Source organism: Hydra vulgaris, chromosome 11, assembly GCF_038396675.1.
Source record: "Hydra vulgaris chromosome 11, alternate assembly HydraT2T_AEP".
Taxonomy (NCBI): domain Eukaryota; kingdom Metazoa; phylum Cnidaria; class Hydrozoa; order Anthoathecata; family Hydridae; genus Hydra; species Hydra vulgaris.
The window spans coordinates 5,255,894-5,271,779 of record NC_088930.1 but is presented as its reverse complement, the minus strand read 5'-3'; the positions used below and the strand labels follow the sequence as shown (position 1 = coordinate 5,271,779).

At 29.0% G+C, this 15,886-nt stretch overlaps 3 protein-coding genes across 3 annotated transcripts in view; 2 read left to right on the top strand and 1 right to left on the bottom strand.

The window, feature by feature from the left end:
- LOC100205294 (protein Mdm4) overlaps window positions 1–5,211 on the bottom strand; it is a 47,404-nt gene extending 42,193 nt beyond the window's left edge. The window contains exon 1 of the mRNA XM_065809866.1: window positions 4,625–5,211. Coding sequence (XP_065665938.1) covers window positions 4,625–5,103 — 479 coding nt within the window. The 5' untranslated portion in view covers window positions 5,104–5,211. The remainder of the gene's footprint in view (window positions 1–4,624) is intronic.
- A 4,275-nt stretch (window positions 5,212–9,486) lies between these two features.
- On the top strand, window positions 9,487–11,580 carry LOC136087176 (uncharacterized). The gene is made up of 2 exons (XM_065809675.1): window positions 9,487–9,645; window positions 10,510–11,580. Exons 1-2 carry the CDS (start codon window positions 9,505–9,507, stop codon window positions 11,236–11,238), a joined length of 870 nt encoding a protein of 289 aa, XP_065665747.1. The 5' UTR covers window positions 9,487–9,504; the 3' UTR covers window positions 11,239–11,580.
- A 1,076-nt stretch (window positions 11,581–12,656) lies between these two features.
- Window positions 12,657–13,145, top strand: LOC136086798 (uncharacterized). Its single transcript, XM_065809288.1, has one exon. The coding sequence runs from the start codon at window positions 12,657–12,659 to the stop codon at window positions 13,143–13,145; it is 489 nt and encodes a 162-aa protein (XP_065665360.1).
- Window positions 13,146–15,886: the final 2,741 nt, after the last annotated feature.

Sequence of the window (15,886 nt, the reverse complement as noted above, 5' to 3'; positions counted from 1 at the left end):
TTTTTTGTCACTGTAAGTATATGTTTGTTCATAAACATATCCTGGTAAGTGAAACTATAGGTGTTTATATCAGACTATGGATAATTGGCATAAGTGATATTCTATGGATTTAAAAAAACTATGTTCAAATCGCAACTTTTTTTTGTTTGTTTTTACATTTTAAAGCATGCAACTAATTTTATCCAAATGTATCCAGACTAATTTTTTGTAAAGTATAACCACAACAATGAGGTGTTTAAATATAAAATTTTGGCTTCCCTTGTTTGCCCGTTTCATTTTTATTTAATTGTTTTTAGACCAAGTGTATTAAATTACAAAATTCGAGTTATATGAAGAATGACAAAAAGATATGTAGGAAAAACAGAATTCTCTTTTCTGTGACTTTATTTTGAAAGATTATAATACAGAAGATATTATTAGTAATTCAAAAAAAAAAAAAAATTAAAAATTAGCTATTTTTAATTATTTTTTTTTATCACAAGTAATTTTTATTTATCACAAGGCCTGCTATATATATATACATACATACATACATACATACATACATACATACATATATATATATATATATATATATATATATATATATATATATAATATATATATATATATATATATATAGTTCTATAGTTTGTTGGCTTTAGGAAGAGCGGAAGGAAAAAAGTGATTCTTACGCCAACACATACGTCACTTTTAATTACTTTTGACTTTCGTCCAACATTTCCGTGTTGGACGAAAGTAAAAACCATTAATTTAATTACAAATTAATCGTTTTTTAAAAAAACCACAAAAACGCAAACTTAATTGACCAGAATGTTTTTAAAAACATTCTGAATGTTTTTATAACATTTTGAATGTTTTTAACAATATAAACAATGTTTTTATTTTTATTTTTTTTAATAAAATGTTTTTATTTTTATTTTTTTTAATAAAATGTTTTTATTTTTATTTTTTTTACTGTAAATCATGCGCGGAGTGTTGCTACATCGACTATCTTATAGCCTGACTCGCAAGGGAGTGCTGCTACATCGACTGACAAATAGCCTGACTCGCAAGGGAGTGCTGCTACATCGACTGACAAATAGCCTGACTCGCAAGGGAGTGCTGCTACATCGACTGACAAATAGCCTGACCCGCAAGGGAGTGCTGCTACATCGACTGAGGGTTTGGTTGGGGCAGGCAGTCTATCATTATTAAAAAAAAAAAATTCCGGTCTTGCATTTTAATTTTTACTTTTTGTCAACAAAATATCGAAAAAACTTTCGGACAACATCTAAGGGTTCTATATATATACATATGTATATATATACATATATATTTACATATATATATATATACAAATATATATATATATATACATATATATTTACATATATATATATATACAAATATATATATATATACATTTATATATATACATTTATATATATACATATATATATATATATATACATATATATATATATATATTTATATATATATATATATATATATATATATATATGTATATATATATATATATATATATATATATATATATATATATATATATATATATATATATATATATATATATATATATATATATATATATATATATATATATATATATATTAGGGTGGGTCAAAAAGTATAAAGTTTTAGCTGCACAAATCAAACATACTAAAAAAGGTGCTCCTCCATTTCCTGGATAAGATAGTATAAAAATTTTTGAATAAGAAATATTTTTAGTGGTCCCAACTGACCCTTGAATATTTAATGGGCCCCTAATATTGTTATTTTTTATAAATTTTATAAAAAATAACAACCCAAAAATGGTTGTTATTTTTTATAAAATTTTTATTTAAAAAAAATTTATAAAAAAAACCTTGAAAAACCTTGAAAAACTTACCTTTTTTTAAAATCGTTAAAAAACAATCATATTTATGCAATAAAATCTAAAATAGTTATATTTATAAAAAATAAATTGTTTCAAAAGTATGTCAACCTGGTACTTAAAAAAAGCGAAATTTTATGAAATTTTCAAAAATGGTTGTTATTTTTTATAAAATTTTTAAAATTTTATATTTATAATTATATTATATATTTATAAAAAAAAAAATTTATAAAAAAAACCTTGAAAAACTTACCTTTTTTTAAAATCGTTAAAAAACAATCATATTTATGCAATAAAATCTAAAATAGTTATATTTATAAAAAATAACAACCATTTTTGAAAATTTCATAAAATTTCGCTTTTTTTAAGTACCAGGTTGACATACTTTTGAAACAAATTTTGTAAGATAAATATTAGGGGCCCATTAAATATTTAAGGGTCAGTTGGGACCACTAAAAATATTTCTTATTCAAAAATTCTTATACTATCTTATTCAGGAAATGGAGGAGCACTTTTTTAGTATGTTTGATTTGTGCAGCTAAAACTTTATACTTTTTGACCCACCCTAATATATATATATATATATATATATATATATATATATATATATATATATATATATATATATATATATATATATATATATATATATATGCATATATATATGGGCAATTCCATCAAAACGTCAACCATGACGTTCAAATTAACTTTTAACAAACCCCAATAAATTTGGTATCAAATGAAAGGTAGATGACCGTAGTTTTCAGTTCTGACATTGAATTTATTATATCTTTGTGGTATATTGGCAAAATTTTTTGAAAAAGAAGTGTCATCTATGTAGCAAATTTATTTCGGTAACTATGTTGAGCATTCATAACTCTGTTGCAAGCTGCTATATGATACTATACCTTCAACTGCTAGTTACAAAATAAAACTGGTTCACTTGTGACTCTAAAAATAGGAAGTAATTTATGTTCTACCACTGCTATGCTTTATAATGCACAGTTTAATTATAGTACAACTATACCATCACATCCGACACTTTTTATTATAAATGTTTTTTATTATAAATATTTTTTAGATGGTAAAATACCTACATGCATGGCAGATATTATGAACATAACGATTGCGTTGTTTAAAATGTTTAAAAGTTTTAAATAGGCTCCTAAAAATTTGGTTATGAAAGTTTAGTAAATTAACAATGCACAAGCCCACAAAATTTTGCAGCATCGCTTTATTTTTTTTACATGAAAAACTTGTTAAAAAAAATAAATTTTTTCAAAAATAAATAGCAATTAATTTTCTTCTTTTCCTGTGCATTTATAAAAAAAAGTAAAGTTTAGCAAAGACATTTGAAAAATAAATTTAAAAATTGACCGTGTTTCGAGCGCAATTTATAAAGTATTTTCTTCGTATACTGACTGAAAAAAGTCGCGAAAAAATTGTATATCAAAAAATATTTTTATTTTTGTTATATTCTTTATCAACTTTTTTCCTCCACTTGTATCAATCAATTTAAGTGGAAAATAACAAAAAAAATAAGAAAACAAAAAGAGTTAAATATTTATTCTTTTTTTGACAACAATTTTCTTTTTTTATTAACTTTTTTTTTAGCTTATTTTATTTAGATTTTCTATTTCACATAGTCTTCGATTCTTTTCTTTGAGTATTGCTGTTTTAATCTCTAGTTTCTTATTTCTTTGTTTTGCTGCTTGCCGAATTCTCAAAACGCTTACTATATTAAAATGTGGTCAAATTGTCTAAAAAAATTACTTAAGGTGTGGACATACAAGGCATGGGACCACTCACGCTTTCCAGGAAGGCTTGAAGAAAGTACTCTAATTTGATTTTTAAGCTAAAAAAATTACACTAAAAATGCTAATATTTACTATATTTCTATTTTTAAAATCCGGAAAGTTGTTTATATAAAATATCCGGCAAAAATCCGGAATATGTTTTCCCTCATTTTCTTTTTAATTTTTAGCTGAGTTGTTTTTAGCTGAGTTGTTTTTAATTTTTTTATTTAAACTTTTCATAATTTTTGTGTAAATGATTAATGAGTAAAAAAACTTATAAAACAAATATATTACAAAAATATACACCTAAACTTATATTTATGGAAATAGTTTTATATATCCAGAAAAAGTTGAAAAAAATATCCAGAATTCCCAAAATATCCGGAAAAAGATAATATCTGTTCTTTAATGCTTTTCCTTAGAAGGAATTATTGCAACTAAATGTACATACATTAGCTAACAAATAGAGATTGAAGCAATTAAATGTAATGGCTTTTAAAGTCATAAACAAGCAATTGAAATGATGAATATATTTCATATATATAGCATTTTTAGTGCAATTTTGTTTAAGTTTTCCAACATATTTTTTAAATGATTCTGAATCAGTATAATGAATTCTATAATAATCAGGGCCACTGAGAGCGGGGGGCGGAGACAAAAGGGACAGTTTGTCTCGGGCAGCAGATATTTAAGGGGCGCCAAACGAAAAGGTACTTAAAAAAAAAAGTCTTTCATCTATAATATAGGGAAATTTAGATAGTCAGGGTTGCTGTCCAGGCGGCATGACGGCTCTCAGCAGCCCGGATCATCATTATTCATAAAACAGGGGGGAGGGGGAAGAAAGTCAAGTAGAGTCATTTTTTTTATCTGTATTTGAATAAAATCATAAATCTATTATGTTTGTAAACAAATTAATAAAAGAAAAGGATTTTACTTGAGGCAATCTACTTACGTATTCATTTGAACACCAGTTTTCTTACAAGTATCGCATACCCATAAACCAGGTGAATTTTCATAAACTAAAGCAGCATTAACTGGCATCAAATCATGAACATGAATAACGAATTTTTTTCCATGGAAACATTCTTTACATAAGTCAAATTGATCATCAAAACAATGGTATGCTAATGCGTCTTCTATTGTTTCACCTTTGTTTTGTTCACATGCGTCACATTTAAAATGGCCTTGAAAATGGGGATAAACTATTATCATTTTAGCAAGATATAAATCATGGGAATGTCTTAGATGACGTTTTGGCTGTACACATGTATTACATAAATCATATCCACAATCTTTACAGTGGTACGGTATTTCTTGACTGCCATATTGGGAACTGCAATTGTCACACTGCCATTCACCGTTATATTCAATATAAATAGTTTTTGGATCTATAGCTTCAATCTGATGTTCTTGATGTAAAGGGTGTCTCATCGTTTCTTGTAACTATGTAAATAATAACATAGCCAGACATGTAAACGACGGTTCGGTGACTTTAAAGCGAAACTTTTAAGAGCGAAAATTTTAAAGCGAAGGCTGGGAAGCATATTTAACTCGACATATATAACTCGATACGACTAAGAAGAGATAATGGCGGAGATAATGCGCAATCTGATTGGCTGATTTTGAAATAAAGGCTTTTGCGTGTATATTATAATCAAAACAATTGTCAAAAAGCTTGCAAGCTAATAAAAGTGAAATTGAATAATTGCATAAAAAAATCAAATAATAATTACACAAAAAGTAATATTTTTCTATCAACATCTGTACAATATAGTACTTATACTTTTACAAAACTTCACAACTCAAAACATATACATAGTATTTTTTCAAAAATAAAGATTTAAAAGAAGTAGTTCATTTTCCTAATGGTTTTATAACTCTAAGACTTAAAAAAAAGACAACCATTGTAACAAACTACTAACCAGTAGGGCAGGTCGAATTACAACTTTTTTTCGATTTCAGTGTTTGGCATTATGGAGATAATTTCTAAACAGTCCAAAAACACATCCTGGAAAATTTTATGAAATTAAAATAGTTTCTTCATGAGCGATTTTAGCTTTGAAGTTGGGTCCTAAGGCTTTCCGCGCAACATTTACTGCGGCATTGTATTATAAATTCAGGACCCAACTAATTTATATATAAAATAAAATAAATAAAAAGCAAAAGGACTGACAGTTACTTAGAAATAAAGAAAAACAAAATAAAGTACTCTAAGTCAAAAAAATATTTTTTTTTTCTAAGTTAGATATTCATACTTTAACAAAATTCTTTTGTAAATTCTGGTCCGGATTTTATAAAAAAAACGCAAATTTAAAATGTTGAAAATTTGTTTAATGGTTATATCAGGGGTCTAAAACTGAAATCCTGCGGCTCTTTTTTTAAAATTATTTAATGAATATTTATTTTAACTATTTAATGAAAAACCTCTCAACCTTAAATAGGTTGCCGACGCCTGGGTTATATAATAGAATATTTGTAAAATAGAAAACTATCTTAATTATTTCAGATAAGTTAAATTTATCCAATAAGTTAAATTTTAATAACGATTATTAAAAACCTTTGAAATAACTGTCAAAAATTTAAATTATATAAAAGATTCCATAAAAAAAATTGCATTCAGATCTTTTTATTTATTAAGAACCACGCGAGGTAATGACTAACTCAAAAATTATTATACATTTTTATTAAAGTTTAATTTTACATGTACAAGTAGCAATAAATTAGTTTTTAAATTAACAAAAAATATCATCATATGTCTCACCGTAATAACGTTTAGACATAAAACTCTTTCTATGCTTTTTGCTTAGAATTTTTGCTAAAATATGCTTATGACGTGCTTCCTTTCCAAAAACAGTACGAGAAGCCATGGAAACAAGTTGTACAGATCTCTCAACACTCTGTGAATGTGAAGGAAGACCTGGGAGGTCAATTTTTTCTCCAGATAATAACTTTTCTACTATCTCTTCATCAGTAATATCTTGAGTTGTTGCTGGTTCATCTATGTCTTCATCAAAAATGTTTATGAGCTCATACCATATATGAGCATCAATGTTAATTTCTGGAATTTTATTAATTCTGTTTATAACTTGGCCATCTTTTTTACGATTTCTAATATCAAGTAATCTCTGCATTGCTATTGATCTTATATATATTTCCTCTGACTTTAACATTGAGTACAAAATATTCTCAGGAAGTAGGCAAAAAGTATTGAACCTTAAGTTTGCTAAGCAAATATCTTGCACCTCTTTTCCTTGGAGCTTGATTTGGTTAATCATAAAATATATAATTGATGGAGCTTCGTGTAACTTATTGCTCTTTTTATGGAGGAACCATGTAGGAACATAGACTTGGACAATATAGGTTACCAAAATAATTAATTTAGAATCAGGAACTAGTACTCGGACATATAAAGACATCAACCGTATTGCCAATGTTAACCAACGAGAATGATTAAGGGGACCAATTTTCCAACTTAAATATTTAACACTCATATTTCCAGTGGCAATTGCAATGCAATATTCATATAAAAGCCTCTGGTCACTACTTAAATCATCTAAAATTTCTTTTTCTAAAACAATAATTGGAGACTTAATAACACCAAAATTAACAACTAAATTAAGCTCATTATTGATATTTGCCATTTTACCTAAAGGTCCAGCAAAATGGTTTGGTGAATTAGTTACTCCATCAATTTTTTTAAACCAAGATCTAAAGAGAAGCTCATTCTGATGAAGATTGCAGCCTATAGTCTGAAGTTTTCGTCCTAGTTTTTTCTCTAACTCCACAACCATTCCTGCTTTATGACCTGTGTTTGTGGAAGTATTGTCTGCCAAAACTGCTTTTAGAGTGTTTAAAGAATCATACTCTTTAAGAACTTCGTATAGGCACTGAGCTTGCTTTTTTCCTGTTGCTCCAACAAGAGGTAAAACTTTGTGAGTAAGATACTCCCCACTGTAAAGGTTAGGGAGAAGTTCTTTAGTCACAGTCATGTGATGTTCTTTCTCTGTTGATCTCTTTAACACAACCTCACCATCTTCTCTTTTTATTTCTCTTATAACTATAGTTTCATTATCAATTTTACCATCAACACCAAGGCAAACAAACTCTCTGTTATTTTCAAAGGATTTTAAGTCTGACAATACTTTAACTGACTTTTTTTGTCTGTCTATTTTGGATTTGTCTAAAACTAAACTTGATATAATTGCTGGATCATTAAACAGTCCTGATAGATCGAGCAAAAGAGCATTCCCTAATGCAGCTCCAATCGAACTTCCTATATCGTTTCTGATCAACTCAATAGCAAACTTTGGAAACTTCCAAAGATTGTAAATTCCTGATGGACTTCTTGCAGGCTCCCATATCTAAAAGAAAAGTTATAAAGTTAACTAACAAAAAAATTTTATATAAAAAAGTGATATGTTAAAAAAAAGAAAGTAAATTTAAAAAATGTAACAATGAACTAAATTTCGATTTATTAGTTAATTACCTCACTTGAGCTAGAAATAACAGATTCTGAATCAGATTCTGATAATACTATTTCTGGAAGTAAATTAAATTTTTCTTGTTGTAATGATTGTTCCATATTTTTATGTTCAGTTTTATGTTTCTTTAAAGATCCTTTTCTAGACCTTTCACAATCAACTGAGCCAAGTTGAAATGATCCTTTAGGACCTGACTTATCTCTCTGGTTTTTTAAATATAACCTTTCTTCTACAGGAACCTAAATATTATTTGATAATATTGAGAAATTGCATATAAATTTCATAGTATTAAACTTTCACACTCTAGTAATATACTTGTGTTCATTTTATTTAAAAAAAACTTTTATTTTATTTATCTATTATTAAAAAATAACATAGTACTTTTTTATCTGGACTACATGTGCATAAAATATGAGTATTAGGACAATTATCTTGACTACATTTGATATTTTTATTATTACAAAGTACAACTTTAAGGTCACATGTGCAGGAACTGATATCAAAAAGCCTATCCAATTTTTAAGAAGTGTTTTTTTCTGTTAATACTTTGCATTTTCTTCGGTTAATTAACCTGGATATGTTTAGAAGTACTCCAACTTTTTTTTCGACACAATATGTGGACATTAATGGTAGCCGAGTTAACTTTTTTGTTAACTTTTTTCCAAATCATGATTACTTTTTCAGCTATCAGTTTTACAATTACGCTAAAGCAATAACTTGGATAAGTATTGTTAAGAAAATAAAAATCTTGAATAATCTGTCTGTTTGTGGGTGGTTCTGTATTTGCAAGAGGGTTAGGACTTCCACCAAACTTGCTTTTTGTGCAATTTCGTGTTTTATGCTTGTTTGAAAACATTATTTTTCGTCCACAAAAATTTTTTTTTTCCCACACAATTATAACATGTGTTTATTTTGCGTAAGTGCGGAAATCTTTAATTTGTATAAAAATGTAAGTGATAAAGATGGCGTTGCAAAAAAATTTTTTATTAAATATACCAATATTTAAAATCATTTTAGCTCAACTTAAACTTCATTAAAACAAAAAAAATTTTACCAAGCACATTTTTTTCACCTACTTATCAAATCTCTTTATTACCAAACCCCTGATTCCAAAATCGACCTGCCCTACTAACCAGATAGAGAAACTGGCAGACGTGTAATCGGCGCACCCCCCTTCCCCCTAATTCGGTAACTACAGACAATTTACAAGTGTGATTTGTTTCAAAATCTAATGGTTAATAAAAAATAAAATGATTGGTGGAAAATAGTTTCGGAATTTGGAAATTTCGAAACACGTTTATTATATCAACGTCATTATATCATTTTATGTTAACTTCTCAACGCTTTGAAGATGTCTCCTCTTACACATTTTATTAAACTAATAAATGAGGAAAATTTAATAAGATTTCTCCAGCACTACAGATTAATGGATATTCAGAAATTTTGTGAATGCGGACATGCTATGAATGTTCAAAAGTATAATCGTTGTCAGGTAAATGTTTTTAAATATCATGCTTAAATTGCGAAAAATAAATAATAAAGCCTTTAAAAAATTATTTCTAGTTAAGCTGTGGTAATGTTTATATTAGCTTATATTATGTTTATATTAGTTTATATTAATCTTTGTTTGAGCTTTGTTAATCTTTATTTTTAATAAAGATTAAAGCTAAAATAATATTTAAGCTTTGTTTAGTTATCTAAATTTTTTAGATAAAGAATAAACAAAGCTTAAATAGTATTTAAGCTTTGTTTATCTTTATTTAGGCTTGAGCAATAGTTTATTAGCTTTGCTAATCTTTTTTTAAACTTGATTAATGTTTATATTAGCTTTGTTAATCCTTATTTAAACTTTGGGAGTGTTTACTATCACAAAAACATAAAGCCTTTAAAAAATTATTTCTAGTTAAGCTGTGGTAATGTTTATATTAGCTTATATTATGTTTATATTAGTTTATATTAATCTTTGTTTGAGCTTTGTTAATCTTTATTTTTAATAAAGATTAAAGCTAAAATAATATTTAAGCTTTGTTTAGTTATCTAAATTTTTTAGATAAAGAATAAACAAAGCTTAAATAGTATTTAAGCTTTGTTTATCTTTATTTAGGCTTGAGCAATAGTTTATTAGCTTTGCTAATCTTTTTTTAAACTTGATTAATGTTTATATTAGCTTTGTTAATCCTTATTTAAACTTTGGGAGTGTTTACTATCACAAAAACATTAATACACTTTCATTAAGCTTAGTTTTGATTTTTTGTGTGCGCTTGTTTTAAGACAAAGTAAGCTTTTTTAAGCTTTGAGTTTTTATTATTTGTAGTCAATATCAGAATAAGATTTATCAAATTTACTTTTCATTTAGGACAAACATATTTGGAGGTGTTGTAAATGCAAGAAGACAAAGACAATTAGAAGTGGCTTTTTTCAAATTTGTTCATCACTAGACATAAGTAGTATTCTTCAACTTATGTTTTTATGGATTGCGGAGGTGCCTGTCACAACAGCCAGCAATATAGTTGGTATTTGCAAAAATACATCAATTCAGTGGTATCAGTACTTTAGAGACATATGTTCCTTTAAAATAATTGATGTTCCTGATAGAAATCAGTTAGGTGGTCCTGGCCATGTTGTTGAAATTGATGAATCGTTAATGTTTAAAAGGAAGATTAATGTAGGGCATGTCGTCGAACAACACTGGATATTCGGAGCATATGATCTAATGACTAAAAAGGGATATTTAACACGTGTGGAAGATAGAACTGCTGCAACATTGGTTCCATTAATTCAAAGATGGGTGGCTGTTGGGTCTAAAATTCATTTAGATCAATGGGCTGCCTACAATAATTTGAATAACATAGGTTTTAACCATCTCACAGTAAATCACACAACCAACTTTGTTGATCCTGTAACACAAGCAACATCAAACCATGTTGAGGCTTTTTGGAGTCGAATAAAGCGAAGATTGAAATTTGTTTGCGGGTCACAAGGTGATTTGAAGTGGAGTCGACTTGATGAAGCAATATACAGAAAGTATTTCGCTTTTAAAACTGAAAACCTTTGGCAAAACTTCACTTCAACTTCAATTTTATAAACGTTTTTTTACAACATATACATGACAAGTATCCTCTCTAATAAAATAAGCTGTTTTATTTTATTTACTGAAATTATTTTATTAGAGAGGATACCTATTTGTAGGTTTTTATACTATCTTTAATTTAGATTAGTTATTTTTAAATAAATGATATTTAAGCAGAATTATAAAGTTAGATATTTTATATATATATGCGTGTGTGTGTGTGTGTGTGTGTGTGTGTGTGTGTGTGTGTGTGTGTGTGTGTGTGTGTGTGTGTGTGTGTGTGTGTGTAATTTTGAAAAAGTTTTATTTAATAGTAAATATTTCTTTTTAGTTTTAAGCAAGCTTTAAAATACTACTAGTAATAATATTAAAAAATATTTTGTAAACAAGTTCTTTTTTGTAAATAAATTGTTTTATCTCGCATCTTTGTGATAAAGAAATGCAACTTTTTTTTTGTTGTAAGTTTATTAGATAACTTTTTTTTAATGTTCAATTTCGCTATATTTTATTTAATATAGAACATTATATAAAGTTAATAAAACAGTGTTATGTTTTTTTGTCGATTTTTTCCTTCCGTACTTTAAGTAAACATTACAAACTAAATTGCACTCGTAAATAACTCCGTACCGCAAGTAAACTAGTAATCACACTCGTAAATTGTCGGTAGTTACCAAAATTAGGGGGGGGGGGTGCGCCGATTACACGTCCGCCAATAATTATTCCTCTCCTAAATGATGCTAAAATTTACATTAATCAAAGTCCCATGGAAAGTTCGATGCTTTTAATTGATTTCTCTAATTCTATAAAAATACCTAGTCCTTTGTACACTTATTCTTGTCAAGAATATATGACCTTTGAAAATTAGCAATTTTAATATAAATAGTCAATTGCGTTTTCCTTTTTAAATATGAACTCATTTATTTTTAAATATGAACTCATTTATATAAAAGTTATAAAAATAATCGTGTTACCAATATTGTTAAATTTTTTTCCTCGCCTAACCCGTCCCATTCGCTTTTAACTTTTTCGCTTTCTTGACCGCATATTTTGAAACCCTATACAGGCTCAAAATAGGCAGAAATATGAGCAATCTGATTCGCTGATTTTGAAAGAGAGGCAAGTGCGCATTTGTTAAAAAATATAATTAAAATCAAAGCAAGCAAGTTTTTGAAATAAATTTCAAAGAAATGATAAACTAAGTTTATCAATACAAGTCTTGTGTTACTATCAACACAGGAAATTAATTTTATTTTACTTCACTTTAGAGCATTTAAAAGGTATCAAAATACAAGAGAATTTTCACTCGTAAAAATGTCAATAAGGTGATCAAAATGTCAATAAGGTCAATCTTGGTGATGGGGATTTCATCTGTTGTTAATTTAAAGTAATGGAAAAAAAAACTTTGTTAAAGTAAGTATTGAAATAAATAAATAATGGCAAAATTTTCAGCAACCAATATAAAGGATTTACTCGAGATACATGAAAACACATTAATAAAACTTATTAATGATAAATTTGATAAAATGGAAATTAAATTTAATAATATACAAGAAGAAAATAAAAATCTTAAAAATGAAATGAAGGAATTAAGAAAGGCAGTCGACTTTGTAAGTGAGAAGTATGAAACTACTCTAGCTGAATTGAAAGAACTGAAAAAAAACGCAATTCCAAATGTCGAACTAACAGATAACATAAAGTTTAATGACAAAAACAATGATGTGAAAGACAAGCTTGCCGAACTTGAAGATCGAAGTCGTAGGAATAATCTTAGGTTTAATGGAGTCGAAGAAAGCGAGAACGAATCATGGGAAGACAGCGAGAGAAAAATTCAAGAAGTCCTCAAATCTAAGTTTGGTTTTACTAATGATTTAGAAATTGAAAGGGCGCATCGAATAGGAAGAAATGAAAAAATGAAAAAATGAAAAAAAAGGTGTTAAAAAAAATAGAACTATAATAGTCAAATTTCTTAATTACAAAGAAAGAAAGTTTTTGAAAAATTTATCAAACTAAAACTTTGGAATGAAAAACTATATGTTAATGAAGATTTTAGCGAAAGAACAACGGAAATTTGGAAAAAGTTGTTTAAAGAAGCAAAGGAATTAAGAGCCAAAGGTAAATTTGCTAAAGTTATTTACAACAAACTTATTACGCGCGATTTTTAAATGAATTCTTTTATTTCTAGTTATTTAAATTTTAAAAATGGATTCTTATTATCAAAACAATTTTGAATCGCTATCATTTAACTTTTTTCAATTTAACGACTTGGTGCTTGACACTAATTCAGATCCGGATCTAAACTATTTTAGTGATGTAGGCAGAGTTGTTAGTGGGTTGGGTTAACCCATGGGTTGGGTTGGGTTGGGTTGGGTTGAGGAAGTATAACCCACTGATAACCCACGCCTTAGCTGCATTTTCATTGTATTTTCGCCGTTTCACCGTTATGTTTATTTCATTATTTGCGCTTAAGATTTAACGGATTTGCTATCGAATGACGCAGTTTTATTAAAGCCAACCGTCGAATTGACGTCAACACATCGATATCCAGACCGCTGTATTAATGTAAAAAAAAAAAATGTATAATAATTAGTGTAATAAAAAACTGCTCTTGCGTCATCGAAAGCATAATTACTTTCGATGACGCAAGAGCAGTTTTTTACAGTTAGCGATTAGAGCGTTTTTTTCTGCGTGAATGACGTCATATAGCAAATTCATCGCTGAGTACGGCTATATAAACAGCATAAAATTAAATTAAAAGCATCATAATAATTCAAACTAAGCATGATGGCGAATGCCGATGAATTAGAAAATAAATTGAAACGTTACCCCAATAATTATTTATTCAAACCGTACGAGGCTGCAAAATCTGCGATTTGGGATAGGTTTACTTTAATATTTGAAAAGCGTGACGTTGCCGGAAATGGAGAGCCATCGAGTGTTGAACTGAAATATTTCTGTGCGTGTACCGTATGCAAAAAAGTGTATGCGTATAAGTCTGCTGATGGTCTAAGCTGCTTTGGCACAAAAAATCTCATAAATCATGCAAAATTATGCGGCACGAAGGACAGCAAACAACTGCAGATTCGTCAATGTTTCGCGTTAAAGTGTCAATTGACAAAAGATGACTGTGACCTTATGAAAAGAAAAGAAGTAGAATTCTGTGCTGATGGTTATCATTCTTTTCGATCTGTCGAACACGATGGTTTTAAGAGACTGCTTCAAACATGTGTTGACTTTGGCGCCAAGTATGGAAAATTTGACATCACTGACGCTCTAGTTAAACGTGAAACTGTAACGCAAGCTACACGGCTACAAGCTGCAGAAATAAAGAAGAGAATAATAGACGCTATTAAGGAGCCTATCGAAGATGGAACAATTTCACTGTGTCTCGACTTGTACACTGACGACTACAGGAAAAAAGCGTACCTTGATGTTCATGCTTCGTGGATTGACCGACAATTTTGCGTACAACATGCAGCGTTGGCCATTCGCCACTTTGGGACTGAAGCTCACACGGGTGTCAACATATCAACTGCGGTGAATACCATCTTCGCTGAATATGCTTTGCCAGAAAAGGATACGCCAGTGACAACTGACCACGGATCGAACGTCGTAGCAGCATTGAAGAACAATGTTCGACTTGACTGCATGTGCCACCGTTTACACACGGTCCTCACCAGAGCATGGAAAGACACAATGGCCGAAGAACCTGAGGCTGCTACCTATGAATCTGCCGTTTCTGACCTCTGTCGTTACGTCAAGCAAGCTACTGGCATACAGGTAAATGTTTACAACTCATGTTGCTTAAAAGTATTTTACCTCGTTCTGCGATGACAGTGTGTGTCTGTGTTATACATGAACAATAATAATATGTTGTTACATTTTTTATTGCAAAAATTACATTATTATATTTTTATTAGTTTGTTATTGTTGGTGCCGCTAATGCTATGTTGTTGTTGTGACTGTTGTTGTTGTTGTTACGTTATAACTTATATATTGTTAATAATAATTATTGTAGGAACAACTACCAAAGTCACTAAAGCATGGAGGTGACACTAGACCGTGGATATCCATGTTTCGCCGAGTCCAGCTACAAGAGTCTTCGTGTTACTGCTGTGTGCAAGAATCCCTTAACCTTCTGGAAGGACAACGCAGCCGATTATCTCATTTTAGCAGCAACATCTCGCAGACTATACTGCATATCAGCAAGCTCTGCGCAGTCAGAAAGAGACTTTTCTTCTGTTGGGCACTCCATTGCAGACACAAGGTCGCAACTATCACCGGCTAACGTAGAAGCTATCGAATTAGTACGCTGGGGAATGCGAAATGACATGTTTCACTAATATAGTGCTCATTTATGTTAAAGCTGTTCTTTGTTAGTTTGCTTACTAACACATATAGTGACAGTAACTGAGTAACAACATATTATTTGTATCTAATTTGGTTGTATAGGCTAGAATGTATTAAAATGTCGCCAATTTAACGGTATAATTATACATGTTTGCATGCACTCCGTGGGTCAACCCATGGGTTGGGTTGGGTTCATGTGGCAGTGGGTTGGGTTGGGTTGGGTTCAATTTTCTTAACCCACTAACAACTCTGGATGTAGGAGCTTTGCGAAACTATTGTTCCTACTTCTATAAAAAAGAAATAAAAGAATTTCTTT

Bases quoted from the DNA above. Each gene is read 5' to 3' on its own strand.
- LOC136086798 (XM_065809288.1), top strand. From the start codon at position 12,657: ATGGCAAAATTTTCAGCAACCAATATAAAGGATTTACTCGAGATACAT.
- LOC136087176 (XM_065809675.1), top strand. From the start codon at position 9,505: ATGTCTCCTCTTACACATTTTATTAAACTAATAAATGAGGAAAATTTA. The intron at 9,646-10,509 runs GTAAATGTTTTT...CTTTTCATTTAG, and splicing joins AAAAGTATAATCGTTGTCAG to GACAAACATATTTGGAGGTG.